A 17,664-nucleotide genomic window follows, 5' to 3' on the forward strand; every position below is an offset into this window, starting at 1 on the left:
CATCGGAGTTTTAAGAAAAGACTGCTTTCAGCCATTGTTTTTAATCTCATTTTAAAAGGATTTTTCTATTGTGTTTTTAACCTCCACAGATTCACCTGTTTTATTGGATTATTTATTTATTAACTTTGAGAGACACTGCACTCATTTACCTGAAAACTCTGATATTGTTGATTTTTAATAAAAGCACTTCACACTTTTTGCACCATCCCCTTGCTTCATGGTTGATGTCTTCACTGCCAAGCTCATTGGTGACATTACTGACGGTGTCGGGTTTGAGGGCTCCCAGAAGTAAGATGGGAGCATGGAGCAGAACCCGCATCGTCACATAGTGTCTTTAAGAAGCTAAGAAGACCTGAAAAGGGAGAGAGCAGGTGATGATGAAGGGGAGAGATGGACTGAGCTTCTAGGCAAGAAAGAGGAGCATACCCAATGTCTGCTTAGTTTTATTTTTGGATTTTAATGTACTGAATAAATTTATTTATTGCTGTTTTATATCTTCACCAATGCATTTATTTTTATTGGATCATTTATTTATTTTATGAAAAGAATGGCACTATACTTTTGGGCATTTTGTTGTCTGGAATAAGAAGCACAATGCACTTTGAACCAATCTTTGCTTGTTATGTGAGCTCTTTGCACTAGTATATCTCAATTAATGACTATCAGTGTCCTGGGTTCAGGAAAAGTAGATGCCAGCTGCTTGCAAAACAGACATTACAAAGAAAAGAAATATTCGTAAAGGTCCAGGATTTAAGAAAGCCATAAAAATGAGCAGCGAGGGAAAATCACCTAGCTAAGATGAAATTTTGATACTTTTAAAAGATAAGTCAGTATTTTTCAATTCAAAGTTATTTCTTCACAATATATAAAATGGTGTTCTAAAGTCAGGCATATTTTTTGATACATTTTAAAAATACCTTGTCTGTTCTTGCACCTTACAATAGGGCTTAAGTTAACCTGAAAAAAAAAAAATCAAATACCTCCATTTTTTTAAGGTAAAAATGTTATTGGATATTAATTCCCATCTTGAAATTACAGAAATATTGAAAAACAATGTATCTACATTGTTTTAGAAAGAATTTAAAAAAGGTAAACTATTAGTGAGATTTGGCCATTTTAAAAGAAAATCGAGATATAAGTACATACACACATTATATATAATGCAAAGCTGACTTACTCACTCACTCACTCATCAATAAAAGCACTATATCCTGTTTACTTAAAAACCTGAAGTTTAGAGGATGGTGTATCTAGGCCAGTAGGTATCTGATACAAAAGGACATTTCAATATATTCAATTTCAGGGGCAGAAAAACCCTACAACAGATAATCAAAACACCCCAAAATCTCAAAAATGCCACAATGAATTTGAATAAAATTTGGTGACATTATAGAAAAAAATTAGCTGCAACACTTTTTTTTACTTATTGACACTTACTAAAATTATGCAAACATACACACTCTTGCGAGGTGCTAACAGGTGGTTTTATGCAAACGAAGGACACAGCAGAAGCAACTGACAGCAGCACCAACCATTTAAGGTGGATGGTTGATTGAAGAAGAGTCGGTGTCCTGGAAAGGGAAAAACAGATGTAATGCCATTTGCAGTGTAGAGTGAGGCGTGAAATGAACAAGAGGTCAGCAAAAGTTAGCATGCCCTATAAAGGTTGAGTGCTGGTGGCAGTCATTGTTGCTGTGAACATTGGTTTTGTTTTGTCAACAGGATAAGGGGAGGGAGAATGAAATGACAGAAGTGGCACCCTTGAATCCAAGACAAGGAGGACAGATGACGTCAGTTTAAACTTAACAGGCCACCCATGAGCTACTCCACTGTAATATACACTCACATCTAAAGACGTTGAAGGGGGACCCCCCAACCTCGACTTCCAAAATCATTTATATTTACATGCATGTCTCCTTACTTTAAATGGGGATCCTCCACAACTGCTTTTCATGGTTCTCTACATATAGATTCACATCTGCTGTTTTTTTTGCCATGTATAAATATTCATCTGGGTCTAGAAAAAAAAAGCACAGTTAATTTACAGACCATCTGGGAATCATTCACTTCACTTTGCACATAAAAGAATCATCTTAGTTGAACAATGAAACAATACGTGAACTGCACTGCTCTTTTGAAAATGAAATCAGTTTTATTTATTTATATACTTACTGAGTTGGCTTTTTCAGAAAACATCTGCAAGATTCAAGAAAATTTTCAGCTTCAAACGTTATATAGAAAGGGTGATGTTATGTTAGGAGGGATATTTGAATTAAGTTATAAAACAATTGCTCCAGATTTCTCCTTCACACATAAGCCAGAGCAATGGAAATGTGAGAGGTGAGCAATTAAATTATTTTATGCTTTTAAGTGAGAAGACTGTTAAGTACTTCTTTATGGTGCCTGTAGTGACTTTTGGTTTTTTTTAGGATAAACTCCTTATTTAGTCTAGTATTTATGCATTTTCACACCAGATTTTAAGGTATTTGTTTTATTAATATATTGATGTTAATTAAACTTGACATTGGTGCCAAAGATCACATTCTGAGTAATGCTACATTTTATTCATAACAGTTATAGAAAAAAATAATAGCCACAGTTCATTTTTAAGAAGACAATAATAATGCTGAAATCTTTTGTCATTTATGATGTATTTGTAAAAAACAGTTGAATTGGTCTATCTTTTAGTTTCATTTCAGATTATGTTGAGTCTCTGTAAAATACTTTTTTTAGTTTATCTCGCATAACTGTATAAATGTATACTAGTGAGAACTCCCCTTTAAAGATAATTATTGAAAAATTATGCTTTTGTACAAAAAGCATGCATGGGAAAAAGTAAATAGCAGTTATTAGTTAAAGACCAAATGCTTTAAAAATGCACAGATATAACCTTTTTTGATTAAATTAAAACCATTAATATTTTTGAATTTGACATGAAATGAATCAGTTTTCAGTTTATTTTTATGTTTTATCTGACACTACACAAACACATTTAGAGTGTGTATATGAAAACATTCCTTTCTTTCTTGTTTAAGGAAAACTGCTTTTGGATGACATATTTGTATTGTATTTTTTTTCATGATAACAGTGTGGATTTTGAAGTGTTTCAGTGGGCACACACAATGATTTTTGCCATTGAAGAAATCAATCAAGATCCAGTGCTTCTTCCCAATATAACGCTAGGCTACAGGTTATATGACAACTGCTTAAAGCTACAGGTTGCTCTGAGATCTGCAATAAGTTTGATTGGTGGACTGAATGACAGCATTCCTGATAATGACTGCAGAGGACTGCCTCCTGTCGTTGGCATTGTTGGCGATCCACTTTCATCACATTCAATTGCCATTTCAAGAGTTCTGGGTCTGTTTAGAATGCCTTTGGTAAATTCCAGTTGTGTTGTTTTAATATAAAGTCTTTCAAAAAGCAAATCATTGTAATTATTTCACTTTTAATGATGCTAATTTATTGGAGTTTTAAATATTATCTGATATAAAAAGAAATTAAAATGACCTAAACATTTTTACTTTTTTGTGACTTTGGAATATGCCTTTAATTAAACATAAAGATATTTAAAATAAGAAAAAGTCAGTCAGTCAGTCATTTCCTAACCCACTTAGTCCTGTGCACAGTCATGGGAGCCTATGCACCTAGCATGGGGCGCAAGGCAGGAGCAAATCCTAGACAGGGTGCCAGTCCATCTCAGGGCAAACACACACACACCCATCCCAAGCACGCAAGTTCATCTAATCTGCATGTCATTGGACTGTGGGAGCAAACCAGAGCACCTGGAAAAAAACCAATGCAGACATGGGGAGAACCTGCAAACTCTGTACAGGGAGGACCCAGGACATGAATCCTGATCTCCTTACTGCAAGGCAGAAGCACTACCACCATGCCACCCTAATAAGAAAAAGTACTTAATAGTAATTAAAAATTACAAACTAATTTTTAAATTATGATAATACATTTTACACCTAAATAATCATTTAAGGTAATATTATATTAGTCTAATTAGAGGCAGCAGAAACTATATTATCTTACATTAAGAAGATTCACTATTATTTAATCATGTTTTTCTTTACCAGATCAGCTATTATGCCTCTTGCTCTTGCTTGAGCAATAAAATCGAGTACCCATCATTCTTTAGGACTGTACCCAGTGATGCATTCCAAGTTAAAGCTATGGTACAAATTATTAAACACTTTGGATGGACATGGGTGGGCATTATAGGAACTGATGATGATTATGGGCAATATGCCGTAAATAGTTTCCATGAAGAAATAAAACCATTTGGATGCATTGCTTTTACAGAAACCTTTCCCAAAGCCCAAGAAAAGTTCAAATATCTTCAAATAATCAATACAATAAAACATTCAACTGCAAAAGTCATTGTTGTCTTCTCTCCAACTGCAAATTTAATAGCATTATCCACAGAAATCATTCAGCACAACCTTACTGGAAGACAGTGGGTCGCCAGTGAAGCATGGAGCACATCAAACACTGTAGCAACCAATGAGAACTTTCCATTCTTTGGTGGCACAATTGGTATTGCTATTCGCAGAGGAGAAATACCAGGACTGGATAACTTTCTGTTCCAGATTCGACCCACTTCTGATCCAAACAATAATTTAATTCTTCGTTTCTGGGAGACAATGTTTGAGTGCAAATTTCAAGAAACTGTAAACAACCAAAATGATACTGCGTTTCCAGTCTCCAAAATGTGCACAGGATATGAAGATATTAAAAGCACCAGGACTGCATACACTGATGTGTCTGAATCAAGGGCATCTTATAATGTCTACAAAGCTGTCTATGCCTTAGCAATTGCCCTTCATGAATTAATGTTCTGTGAAAATGGAAAGGGGCCTTTTGAAAACAATTCCTGTGCTGATATCAAAAGTTTACAACCCTGGCAAGTAAGAAAATACTTTAACTCTATCTATCTATCTATCTATCTATCTATCTATCTATCTATCTATCTATCTATCTATCTATCTATCTATAACCATTCAATTCAATGTAAGCAAAGTAATAAGTTTAAATAAAAATAATTTAATTAATTTAAATGAAAATATCAAAACTCAAAGTGTAATTTAAAAAGTACTACTACAAAATTCTTTTTAATTTCTCAAAAAAAGCAAATGATATGATATATTTAAATAAAAAAACTAATTAAAGATTCTTATTTCTGCTTTGTTCTGTTTAATATATCACTAGCCGAAGCCCGCCATAGCATACGGAGGTGTAAGAATAGGAATGGAAAACGGCGAGAAAGGAATTCAGAAATCAAGAAGAAATAAATACTTCTTGAAAGACGCAGTTGTGAATAGGTGTTTTGGTGGTAACGACAGATAATGAGTCGAAAGATCTAACCCTAGAAAAAGCCATGTACAACTGACTGTGGCTGAAGATTGGTTGTTAGAATTATTGCGAAGAGTAAACAGCATGTGGGTATGAGGAAGGCCGCGCTTCTGAAATTCGATTATGTAAATATAATCAATAACAACCTCAAAAAGATGTTGTTGTAGAATGTCTCTAAGTAATTCCTGTAGCTTAATCCAAAAGACTCGTACTACAATATCAGGTCTTTGGGTATCCGACAGTGCATGTAAAATTTCCGGTCAAGAAGGATTACATGTGAAAGTGATAAAGAAATTAGGCTGTCCGAATTTTCGTACTATGGCCATGGCATCCTGACAGTTTTGTTGCATGTATCTTGGACTTCCTGGAAATGTGTAATATGATGATTTTGTCTACACATGCGTTGTTATTTTCAGCATTTGCTTGCAGTGCATCTGACAGTCCTTTGTATTGTTCCACGCGCAAATCTTGTTGATCTAATCTGAGATAGTTGAGATGCGCACCCTCTGGTTTAACATACGCATCTACGACGTACTGTTGAACTAGTTCGCCGCAGGAGTGCAAAATACTAAATGTCATTGCTAATCTGTACGTGTAAAATTGGCATTGAGTAAGCCTTCTTCGCTTGGCGGTTCTTTTATCGGGAACATGTTGTAAATCTTTGTGCCAGCCAATGTCTCCGTAAGGGAATAAAAGTGGGTAAACCATAGGATCGCAATTCATATTGAGCGTGGAAATCTGTTTACAGGCGTTGCCTATGGGACAGATGCAAATGTCCCTTTCGGCAGGCGGTTCGCCATCTTCTCCTATGAAAATCTCTGCAACATTGGTGTGACATGTCTGGGCATTGTATCGTTGTAAATCCTGCCTAGGGTTTTCCTCGAAAAGCATTCGTACAGATGCTGTTGGATTGGACTAAGTGATTTCATGCATGTGTTTGTATGATTGGTTCTGAGTATGGAATCTAGCTGGACAAGTAAATTTTCACTGCATGTAGAGTTTGCTTCATTTTGTAAGCGTACTTGAAAAGCTTGGCGAGAAATGCATGTTGGCTGCGTGTGGGTGGGACCGGTTTTGAAGAGGAGCCACTGGCAGCATGGGGAGGGGTTTGGAAGAGGACAAATAGGAATCGAGAAATGCCATGTCAGCTGTGTGTGGGTGGGACCAGTTTTGAGGTGGAGGCAGGACGATGGTCCTAGCTTCCTAGCTCTGATGGTATGAATCAGGGTTTTGTAGACAAAGGTTTTCCCTGTTCCTGCAGGGCCATCTAAGAAGAAGCATGTTTGTCGCGGATGGGAATCGCTGTATGCAGCGTGTAAACATGTGTTTGGTGAGGTGTTGGGGAGGGCACATGAGCAGGCAATGCGCATGCCTCGAGAGCAAGGGTGGACGCAGGAGGAGGGTTAGAGTTGGTGGGCGGCGCTCTGTCATGCATACTCCATGACGCGGGAGGAGGGTTAGAGTTGCTGGGTGGGGCTCTGTCGTGCGTACCCCATTGTTGGGCGACTTGGTCGATTATATATATAGAAAACCAGCTGGAACCGAAAAGAACAATGAAAAGTCAATGTGGCTCAGAGGTGCATGTGGACTGTAGGAGAGACGAAAAGGACTAAGGCTGTGTTTAGTGATGTGTTGCGTGCGGGCACATTAGCAGGCAGTGCACATGCCTCGAAAGCGAGGGTGGACGCGGGAGGAGGGTTAGAGTTGGCAGGCGGGGCTCTGTCATGCGTATCTCATGACGAGGAAGGAGGGTTAGAGTTGGCGGGCGGGGCTCTGTTGTGCGTATCCCATGGTCGGGCAACTTAGTCAATTATATATATAGATTATTAAGAGTACCTCCTATTGCGTACAGTTTTCACTGTGTGTTAATGCAGTACATGAAGTATCTGTGGATTTATTTTACCAGCATCACTGTAAAGTTCATCATGAATCAAAAGTGAAAATAGTTTAAAATTGTCAATGATGAAAATGTATTCATTTGGAAGACAAAATTTTATTTAATTCATTTGGAAATGTAAGTGCCACTGAGCTGAACTTTATAAACCCTACATATAAATCCATGTTTAAGAAGAAATGTTGAATAATTTCACTCTTACCACATTCTAATCTGTCTGTTTTATTTTATAAGCTAATGCATTATATAAGGAAAGTTAATTTCACCAATCGATTTGGTGAACGAGTTGCATTTGATGAAAATGGAGATGCCCTTGCAATTTATGATATTGTCAACTGGCAAAGAGCTGGTGATGGATCTGTGACCATTAAAACTATAGGTGTTTACGATAAAGCAGCCAGTGGAGGACGAGAGCTTTTCCTCAATGAAAAAGTCATCTTTTGGAACTTTGCATCTGGACAGGTAAATTCATGCGGCCTGTTTTGTTCAGATGTTTTTGTTCTTTGTTCATATTTTTATGCCATAAAATTTGTTTACCCATATTGGGTAATACTTTATAATAACTTTCACTAATGGTAAAAAATGCATTACTAGCCATTTGTTAAATAATTTGTCAATGTTTAAATGTACTTTACTTAATGTATGAATTATCATTTAATGACATTTATAACTATTGAACATGAACATTGAATGAACATGAACTTATGATCTGTTAAACATTACATATTGCTTGTTAATGCTTTATTACTGAAAATTATACCACTTATGGTATTACATGGACTCATTACCATAATGATTTACATTTCCATTGAAGTTCATGAGCCTCTCAAGTGTAAACTTATTGTAGATTTAGGTGGTCCTGAAAATAGATGGATAGTGTAAAGTATTTAATTGAATGGCGTATCTCAGATTTAATAATTTAAAATTTTCATAAAAAATGAAGATTGAATAGTTTGCTACTTTTTTGTTTACCTTAGTTTTATAAAAGTGGAATGTTTTCTTTGAAGTTTTAAATAAATGTACTTTCAATACCTGCTGTGTTCAGTATTTCAAAACTGTTAATTAATTGCATGTTTTACATATACGGGTAGACTGTAATGCTACTCAATTTTTGACTTTTATTTTGGCAATAAGCAAATAAGTTGTCTTAGTAGTATCAATAAACTGACTGCTTGAAAAGAAACGGGTCTGTTACAGTTTATCACTTTTAGTTAATATTTTCAGGGTAAGTATTTATACCAAATTCTGTAAATGTTCAATGTTCCTTGCCGCAAACTAGGCAACTCATCAATATGAAATTGACAGGAGGGACATGTCTGATGTTCCATTGAATGCCAGGAGAAATTGCTTGCTCAAATTAGTTGTTTTGTTAAGCACATAAGGTAACTGTCATGACACTCTTACAGATTAGACCAACCTTAAGGGCTACCTAATGCTAAATGCTTACATGTCACACAGCTCCAAATTTAAAACTAAGCTCAGATCAATACCAGGCAAATAGCTCCACAAGTTTGGGCCCAGTAGATAAATTTAACCTGGAAACTGCAAAAAGTCTGCATCTTGTGATCTTAATGAACGCTCTTTTGTGCAGAATGTATAAAGGCACTGTCAATTTCAAAGGTCAAGAGCAGAATTTTTAAATAAGTTTTTAAAAAATCAATTATACATTTTTTTTAAGGACAAGCAATTATTGTTCCTCCTAGTTCTATTTATAATTATTCAGTAGCTTTAATTAACTGTAAGACGGAGATGATTTGAAATACATAGATTTAGATTACGCATTTCTGTACAGTTCTTATAAATGAAATAGATTAAATACATTTTTTGTATTCTGCACACTAAGGAACCTGCTTAATCTCACTATATTTATATGCTGTACAGTAATGTGTGAAATAAACAATATATTGAATAGAAGATTATACACAACTTAATTGATTTTGCAAAAATAGACTTTAAGTTACCCTTTGATAGTAAAGTGTTTCTATAGGCATGAATGCAAAACTTTAATTAATTTTCTTTTCGCAAATTTGTAATTTCCTCTGCTTACTTGTTGGTTTTCTCTTCATACTTTTTGTATTATTTGTAATTTTGCCCTAATCACTTTCCTTATACTTATCTGTTTTAAGACTTTCAGATGTTAGTTAACAATCATTTTGTACTTGTTGGTCAGCTACCTTCCAGCTTCACTGTTCCTTTTTGTATATCCTTTGGTCTTTGATATTTTTTAAATTGTTCCCTTGGGTTTTGACTTCATGCTTTGTTCTTTGTTTTTTCTCCTGCTTTTATTGACTTGTTTGGTTATTTTAATTTCCTTTTTGTTTGTTTTAGTAATTATATGAAAGTACTGTAATTATATATCTTTTACTTTTTTTTGGCAAATTTTGTATCTTTGAGATGTTTGTATTGTGTGTTTTCTTTTTAAAATCTTTCCATAATAAGTTAAACATTATAAGGGTTTGGTTATTGAACCTTGGTTGTTATTGTTAAGATTTATTGTCTCTATTTTGAATATTTAGAACTTTGCTATATAATTTAACTTTATTGGAGTTTTTGTTAATTAAATTAAATTAAACAAATAGTCGTTCTTTGCTTTTTTTCTTTTGTTTGATATTTTGCATTTTGATTTTTGAATTCTATATTTAATTAACAAATAAATAGATCATTTATTGGTTTTCAGCAAGGCTTTCGGAGAGTTTTGGTCTTTCCATTTGGGAAAGATTACAGCAAATAAAAGTTTACAGACAGCTTTTATGTTGTTTCAGATTCCAGAATCAGTCTGTAGTAAAAGCTGTCAGCCAGGTACAAGAAAAGCCAACCGGAAAGGAGAGGCAGTCTGCTGTTTTGATTGTGTACCCTGTGCAGATGGAGAAATTAGCAGTGAAACTGGTAAGTGCTAAACGTTACAAAGGAGCTTGTACATGGAGCTTGAAGGATGCTAAGATGCAATGATCATTTATAACTATACAGTACATCTCTCATTGAATATGCATAATCCAGTTCAAGATCACAGCGACCAGACTCTGCCCCACTTGAAATGAATGCAAGGCAAGTACCAACAATGCAGGGAGGACATCACCAGGCACACTCAGATAAACATATCCACTTTCATTCATACAGGGTCAATTTGTAGTTGACAGTTACTCTAACATGAATGTCTAATGAATGTGATAGGAACAGTAGAGTGTTTGGAAAGAAAATAGCATGTACATAGGGAAAAGGTATACTTTCATTCCAGACTATGTCCAAGCTGTAGAAGCAGCAGTGTCTTGTTGTGCTAGAAAAGCAAGCAAAATAAAGAGTTCGACCAGGAGAAAAAGGGTAGTGAAAAAAATTTTAAAACTTAAAAAAAAATGTAAAAAAGATCAATCCACGCTAGCATCAAAACCAAAATGAGAAGCAAAAAAATCAAAGTCAAAAAGTATAGGCCAGAGAGGTCAGAGAACCAAAAAGATTAAAGACAAGCCTTCAGTTCTGAAAAAATTGCGCAAGGCAACAATGGTTTAGGAATCCGCAAACTCAGATGAGGAAGTGAACTTGAGATGACCATTTTAATCCATTCGTATCATTCCCAAAAGGTCACAGTCTCTGATGATACATCCATAGCAACACATGGTTACTACCCTAATGACAAGGGAACAAAATGGCAGCAGCTAATATGGTCGATAAAATGTTGCAAAGATTAAAGATCAAAAAGTTAACAAATTTGAATCTGTGGCTTGGAAACCCCAAAAATGACTGGTAAACAACAAAACTAATGAAGAAAAGACCTCAAAACATTAATCAAAAGCCCTAACATGTTGCAGTTTATAGCCTTACAATAACTGAGTACCAGTTGTTTTTAACTGTTTGAAACTCTATTAGGAGAATGCTTATAACTTATATACTATAAAAAATCCTGTGGTATGATTTCATGTATCAGTTCCTTTTGTTTCAGTATTGAGTTTAGGTTTGTTCTACAGTTTTGCATAGCCATTGTGGCAAGTTTGATGAACTGAGATGACCACATATCCGTTTTCCAGCTTAGATTTATATACTGTGCCACAGTTAACTTTTCTTTACAAAGATCCATGTAGTCATCAGGGTCTAAGGCAGAAATATTTAATGGGTACTGTTGGCAGAATAATACGTTTTTAGGTGATATAAATTTATACTAGAACCCACTGGAAAATCTATGGCTAACTATCTTAAGTTAACATGTTAAGCTTTTAAGGGTTGGTTTAAGATGACTAAGTCTTAATTCCTCAGTGGTGTTCATTTTTGATTGTTATGTTTGTTGAAATTTTTAATTTTAATTCCAATTTTTATTTTTAAATCCTCTGTAGTCTTAGAAACAATGGCTGTTATCACCTAGCCCCGGTTGCAGAGCAAGCAGTATACCGACATGCTTTGGTCTAATTGGCAGTTTCTAAGTTTCGTCCAGTTTGGCCAGAGCAACATTAACTATAGAGCTTATTGCAAACACTAAGAGAGGTATACACATGCAGAAATATGAAATTGGTGAAAAGGAACGTTTCTTTGGGTTTCTGGGAATCAAAAAGAACAGATGGCTGATCAGATAAGGTTTAAGATGGAGGTCTGAGTTGTGTAACACTAGATGGTGCTATACCAGTGCTTAACCTGACACACAGACACTGACAACACGTTTTAAAAACACCAAGAAGCAGTTTAATTTCTTCTTTTCAAGTAAATAGTGCCCAAAGCACCTCCACCACAATAAATGGGTAAATAATTACAGTATTAATCACACAATTCTCTCCTCCACACCTCCCAGCAAGCTCAGTTCTACTACCTCCTAACTCCGGCTCACTTGCTGGGTCTCCAAAAGTCCTTTAAATAGTCCTTGACTCGGAAGTGCTTCTGTTCTTCCTCCCACGTGACTTGCCAGCACTTGGTCAGCTGGAGAATTCAGGTTTTAATCAGCCCAGAAGTACTTTGGGGCGTCCGTTGTCATAGCCCATTAGTATTTCCGGGCTAGGCAAGAATTTGTTCTCCCACCAACTTCCCACAGCGTCCCCTGGCAGCACTCACGATCCCCAGCAGGGCTGTGTTGCCGAACTCCAAGTCCCATAGTGCCCTGCAGGCATCCGGGGCACCACTGCAGTCCAGGGAAGCTGCCATCTATCATTTGGGGGGAGGCAGTATCCTTGTTAAACTTCCATTACTGGGGCATCCCGGCCAGGATAAACTGCTGGCCATCCGTTACACCTGATAAACTGTAATACAGTATGAATGTGTGCTAGTGCTCCTGTGAATCACTAATTGTTTTGTGTGCCTGCCGTTACAAGCCTCCCTTGCCATTCCAGTCCCATTGCTTTGGCAGCTAACTTAAAACTGAATTATAATCTCTTTCTGATTCTTGTGAATGTTACAGTTACATTTATCAGCACAGTACTGGCTGTTTTGAACTCAGCTTGAAGAAACAAAGTGTCACATACTGTATAAGCTTGTGCACCACTGCTGGATTTTATGTGACAGTAAAATCAGAATCAATAATTAAAGACTGATAAATAACCTACATTTTATTAATGAGTATACTGTGACATTTATATAATAGTTTTGTTTGTTGTATGTTATGGAAGCTTTGACAGTATACTTTTTCATGTTTGCTTGCTGTACTGGGAGCAGGAACAAAAATGAATATTGTTGTTTTATTAGCATATGTCATAAAGACAAGTAAACTATACTAAAACTACAGTAACTACTTTGACTTCTAGACAGCTTCCTCTTATGCCTCTAAACTCACTGTAAAAAAGGACCATGATAAATAGTAAGTTGTATATAAACATGTATTTAAATCAATATTTTTATTTGTGCATATTTTATGTGAGGGCGGCATGGTGGCACAGTGGATAGTGCTGCTGCCTCGCAGTAAGGAGACCTGGGTTTGCTTCCAGGGTCCTCTCTGTGTGGAGTTTGCATGCTCTCCCTGTGTCTGCGTAGGTTTCCTCCGGGTGCTCCAGTTTCTTCCCACAGTCCAAATACATGCAGGTTAGGTGCATTGGCGATTCTAAATTGTCCCTAGAGTGTGCCGTGGGTGTGTGTGCATGCCCTGCTGTGGGCTGGCGCCCTGCCTGGAGTTTGTTTCCTGCCTTGCGCCCTGTGTTTGCTGGAATTGGCTCCAGCAGACCCCTGTGACCCTGTAGTTAAGATATAGCGGGTTGGATGATGGATGGATGGATATTTTACGTGAACTGTACTATTAATGTGTCTTTAAGCTACTGCCAGGAATATAATGACAAAATACAATGTAGATTGTCAATTTTTTTCTTTTCAAAATCCACTCATTTTCGTAAGCCATTTTTACTAGCCGATTAAGGAAGTGAATCTATTCATGTGGAACTGATTGCGGGTAGCAACCCCGAAAATGATGCCAGTACATTAAAAATTATACTTGCTAATACTAGGCATTTAATTTACAATGCAGATATTTGGGTTGTAGAAAGAAAGCTTTGAGATAAATATGCCACGTCCACACAGAAGGTAGCCTAGACAAAGGATTTCAGGTGAAGTTCCTTAGGTTCTGAGACATCATTACTAAATAGATCATATGGCCAAAATTTTTATTCAGGTGTTTTAGCCACTCCTGTTGTTAACAGGTGCATAAAAATCAAACACATTTCCATGGAGTTTCAATTGCCAAACATTGTCAGTAGAAGGAGTCGTACTGATGAGCTCAGTGACTTTAACACTGCTCATGGTATTTTATGAGTAACTATTTATTCTTGGGAGAGTCTTGTGCCCCCATCGTAGTGGACAGTCACCCTGAATTGATGCTGCAGTATTTCATGCTGTAATGGTGTGCAGGGTGAGGTTCATAATTTGGTTTAGCTACCATGATTATGACCCTGAGGATTTCTTGTGGGTAATTTGTATGCTACATCTTATTTGCTACAGTATCCTTTTATAAAAGTGTTTCTCAAAAACCTTAAGGTTATACTTCATACCATCTGTCATCACACTCTAATTATTTTATGTCATGTGGATTTTTTTATTTATATGGCAGCAAATGGATACATGACTTTTATTCTATTTTTGAAAGTTTGTAGCATTCCAAATTTGACAAATTCTCTAGTTCACTATATCCTGTGTTTTTTAATAGACTCTACACTATTTTGTTTGGTTCTTGCAGTGCTGTTTAGTCTTCATTATTTGTTAGTGGACTGATTTATAATGCACCTTGTTTTACTGTATTATTTAATCAAACGTCTCTGTTTTCTAGCTTTGCAAGTCTGCCTTTTTTATTCAGCAGTATACTTTATCACAGTTGGCTTTTAGCTTTAACTATACAACAGGTGATAAGTTTTTGAGGCCATTTGGTATCTGTAATATAGTATAAGCAAATATCACTCTTTTGATTGTTGCAAATGGCTAGTAAGGTGTGGAATATCTAACTAATTGTATTTATGCTTTAAAACCGAATATGATACATTTTATTTATATTGAAACACAGCACCACTACATGATACATGGCTGAGACATCCTCAGGGGAGAAGTCATTTTCATGTCTTATTCATTTTCTGTTTATGCTAAAAAAGTAAAGGATATACATAAATTTGTTTCACCAAATTTAAACTGAAAACACATTTATCTATTTCATTAAATTCACTTTCATGTCCTAGGGCAAAAAGTCAGTTACTTTTATTATTAAAAAAGTATTCAAAATATTTTGCTTGGTATTTATCTGTCATGTCTGTTCTGATCATTTATTTTGCAGATTCCATTACATGCACTCAGTGTCCACCTGACTACTGGTCAAATCAACAAAGAAACCAGTGCATATCAAAGGAAATTGAGTTTCTTTCATATGATGATGCCATGGGCATTACACTGGCTACTACAGCAACATTTGGAAGTTGCTTGTCTGTCAGTGTTTTAATAGTTTTCATTTACTATCGAAATACTCCAGTTGTAAAAGCCAACAATTCAGAACTGAGCTTCCTTTTGCTTTTTTCTTTAACACTCTGCTTCCTTTGTTCACTTTGTTTTATTGGAGAGCCTTCAAATGCAAGCTGCATGTTGAGACATGTGGTGTTTGGAATCAGCTTTGTTCTGAGCATTTCTTGCATTCTCGTAAAAACAATTGTTGTCATTATGGCATTTAAGGCCACATTGCCAGGAAATAATATGATGAAGTGGTTTGGTGTAACACAGCAGAGAGGCACAGTCTTCATGTTTACTTTTATTCAGTCACTTATATGCGTGGTGTGGTTGAGTTCAGCCCCACCATTTCCCTCTAAAAACACTAAGCATCAGAACTCAAAAGTAATATTTGAGTGTGATATTGGATCATTAATTGGATTCAGTTGCCTTCTGGGATACATTGGATTGCTAGCATGCATCTCTTTTGTATCGGCTTTTCTTGCAAGAAATCTCCCAGACACCTTCAATGAAGCCAAGTTCATTACCTTCAGCATGCTCATCTTCTGCGCTGTTTGGATAACATTCATACCTGCCTATATCAGCTCTCCTGGAAAGTACACAGTGGCTGTTGAGATTTTTGCAATTCTGGCATCAAGTTTTGGTCTGCTCAGTGCGATATTTGCTCCTAAATGTTACATTATTCTATTGAAGCCAGAAAGGAACACAAAGAGAGCCCTTATGGGCAGATAATATACTAAGGGAAATGTGGCCTAATTGTCAAAATTTGGTGGGGTTTTTTTCACAGTTTTTGACAGTTTCTGAATAAAATGTAAACTAATGAAAGGCAACTCTGAGTTATTGTTAAAATAGTATATTTCTTCATTGACACATTCCTAAGTCAGCTCATATTAATAATACAGCTAATAGGCTACATAGTTATAAAGTTGAAATAAAATTTACTTATGTCCTGAAAAAATGAAAAGATCATAAGCCTTAAATTGTCAAAACAAGCAAAGGAGTTTTAAAACTATTAACATTCTGCATTCAAATTCATCGATGCATTTATCTATTTTCATATTAAACTGATTCATATTAGCTATTGAGCCCGTGGAGGGATGACGTAGAGCAGTTTAAGAATACAAAAGGGAATTACGGCCTCTAGAAGGGGTCTTCTGGCTAGATCTTGCTAACAGAAAAGTACCTGGTAGAACTCCGCTTTGACTTTACCAAGCGGCTTGTGCCTTGATTATTGTAAATATTTTTTTCTTGTATATATATTCTGATTAATATCTCTGAATTAACTTTGGTGGAGGTATGTATTGGGTTGTGGTTATTGGTGCACTGTTTATTTTTGTATATACACTTTTTCTCTTTTTCTGTATTTTGAATATTGTTGTTTTTGGTGAATCCTGTACTATACACTGTTTGAAGGAGCAGCTTCCTGACTTGGAGCACTCTGGGGGAAGACAACTTCATATTGGTTTGTATATATATGGGTTTCACTAGTTAGTGTGCATTATTCTTTTTCATTTGGGGCTTTCAGTCAGCACTATAAATACTGTATATAGTCACTGTTTTTGGGCTTCATTTAATTACTGTTTTTGGTGTGTCCTTTGCGGTATTGGACTGTGAATTGATATATAAATTACGCAGGACATTATTTTTGTTTTCTTTAAAGGCACCTGTAAATAAAACCTCACTTTATTTTTCAAAAAACCCAACCCTTTTTGTGTCCGTGTCTCCCTGTCTTACACCACCATCCTGGTCACGCTCGGTCTCACATACTAGACACCTAGAGTGTAGGCTGGTGAACCCAATTCCCACTACACGGGGTGTCACATTCAGAAACACATATCCAAAAATGAATAAACTTAAAGTTCTACAGTAAGCTGATCCAGACTTCTGGGTTTAAATCCCAAGTCTGCACAGGGTTTTCCTCTAGGCACATTGGTTTTCCTCTCACATCTCAAAAGATGCAGAGTTTGACTCTAATTTAGTTCTGCATAAGTGTGATTTGAAGAGTGTGTATAAATAGGCCCTGCAAAGGAATGGCCTTCTTCCTATGGTCAATGTCTGCCTTGAGCCCAGTGCCGCATGGAGAAAGATCCCCACCAGCTGGAGACACAATACAGTCACAAAGGATTTTAAGCACTTCAATAGAAAATGATGTCTTATTTCTGTTTAAACATAGAGGTCCTCTGATATAACTTAACAACTTTTAAAGAAAGCATTATAGAGAATGTGAAAAATTAATTTCATCCATTAAAATTCTGTTTGGAAATTTCTTTAAAGTTGAACTATTATCATTTTTAAATAAATGGATCAACATGCTTTGGGATAATAATTTTACTGATTGACACCTACAGAAGCCATCCACTAAACTGTTCCCCAACATGCTTAATCCAGACTCAAGGTTGTGGTGACTAGAAGTCTATCCTTACAGTACAAAGTAAGAACCAACCCTAAATGGAACTCCAGTCCATCACAAGGCACGCATACTGTATGCACACATATGTTGATGGACACTAACTCACAGTACCTACAGAAGT

General features: G+C 36.0%; 1 protein-coding gene across 1 annotated transcript; it reads left to right on the forward strand.

Annotated features, from left to right (window-relative positions):
- Positions 1-2,191: 2,191 nt before the first annotated feature.
- LOC120531768 (extracellular calcium-sensing receptor-like) lies at positions 2,192-15,865 on the forward strand. Its single transcript, XM_039757484.1, has 6 exons — positions 2,192-2,340; positions 3,089-3,380; positions 4,086-4,916; positions 7,490-7,717; positions 10,018-10,141; positions 14,970-15,865. Exons 1-6 carry the CDS (start codon positions 2,252-2,254, stop codon positions 15,863-15,865), a joined length of 2,460 nt encoding a protein of 819 aa, XP_039613418.1. The 5' UTR covers positions 2,192-2,251.
- Positions 15,866-17,664: the final 1,799 nt, after the last annotated feature.

The sequence above is a fragment of the Polypterus senegalus genome, chromosome 1 (assembly GCF_016835505.1).
Source record: "Polypterus senegalus isolate Bchr_013 chromosome 1, ASM1683550v1, whole genome shotgun sequence".
Classification (NCBI taxonomy): Eukaryota; Metazoa; Chordata; class Cladistia; order Polypteriformes; family Polypteridae; genus Polypterus; species Polypterus senegalus.

What these genes read in the sequence shown, in the direction of transcription:
- LOC120531768 (XM_039757484.1), top strand. Translation starts at nt 2,252, where the DNA reads ATGTTAGGAGGGATATTTGAATTAAGTTATAAAACAATTGCTCCAGAT. An exon ending in AAAGTTTACAACCCTGGCAA is followed by an intron (nt 4,917 to 7,489) that starts GTAAGAAAATAC and finishes TTATTTTATAAG; the next exon opens with CTAATGCATTATATAAGGAA. An exon ending in AGAAATTAGCAGTGAAACTG is followed by an intron (nt 10,142 to 14,969) that starts GTAAGTGCTAAA and finishes TTTATTTTGCAG; the next exon opens with ATTCCATTACATGCACTCAG.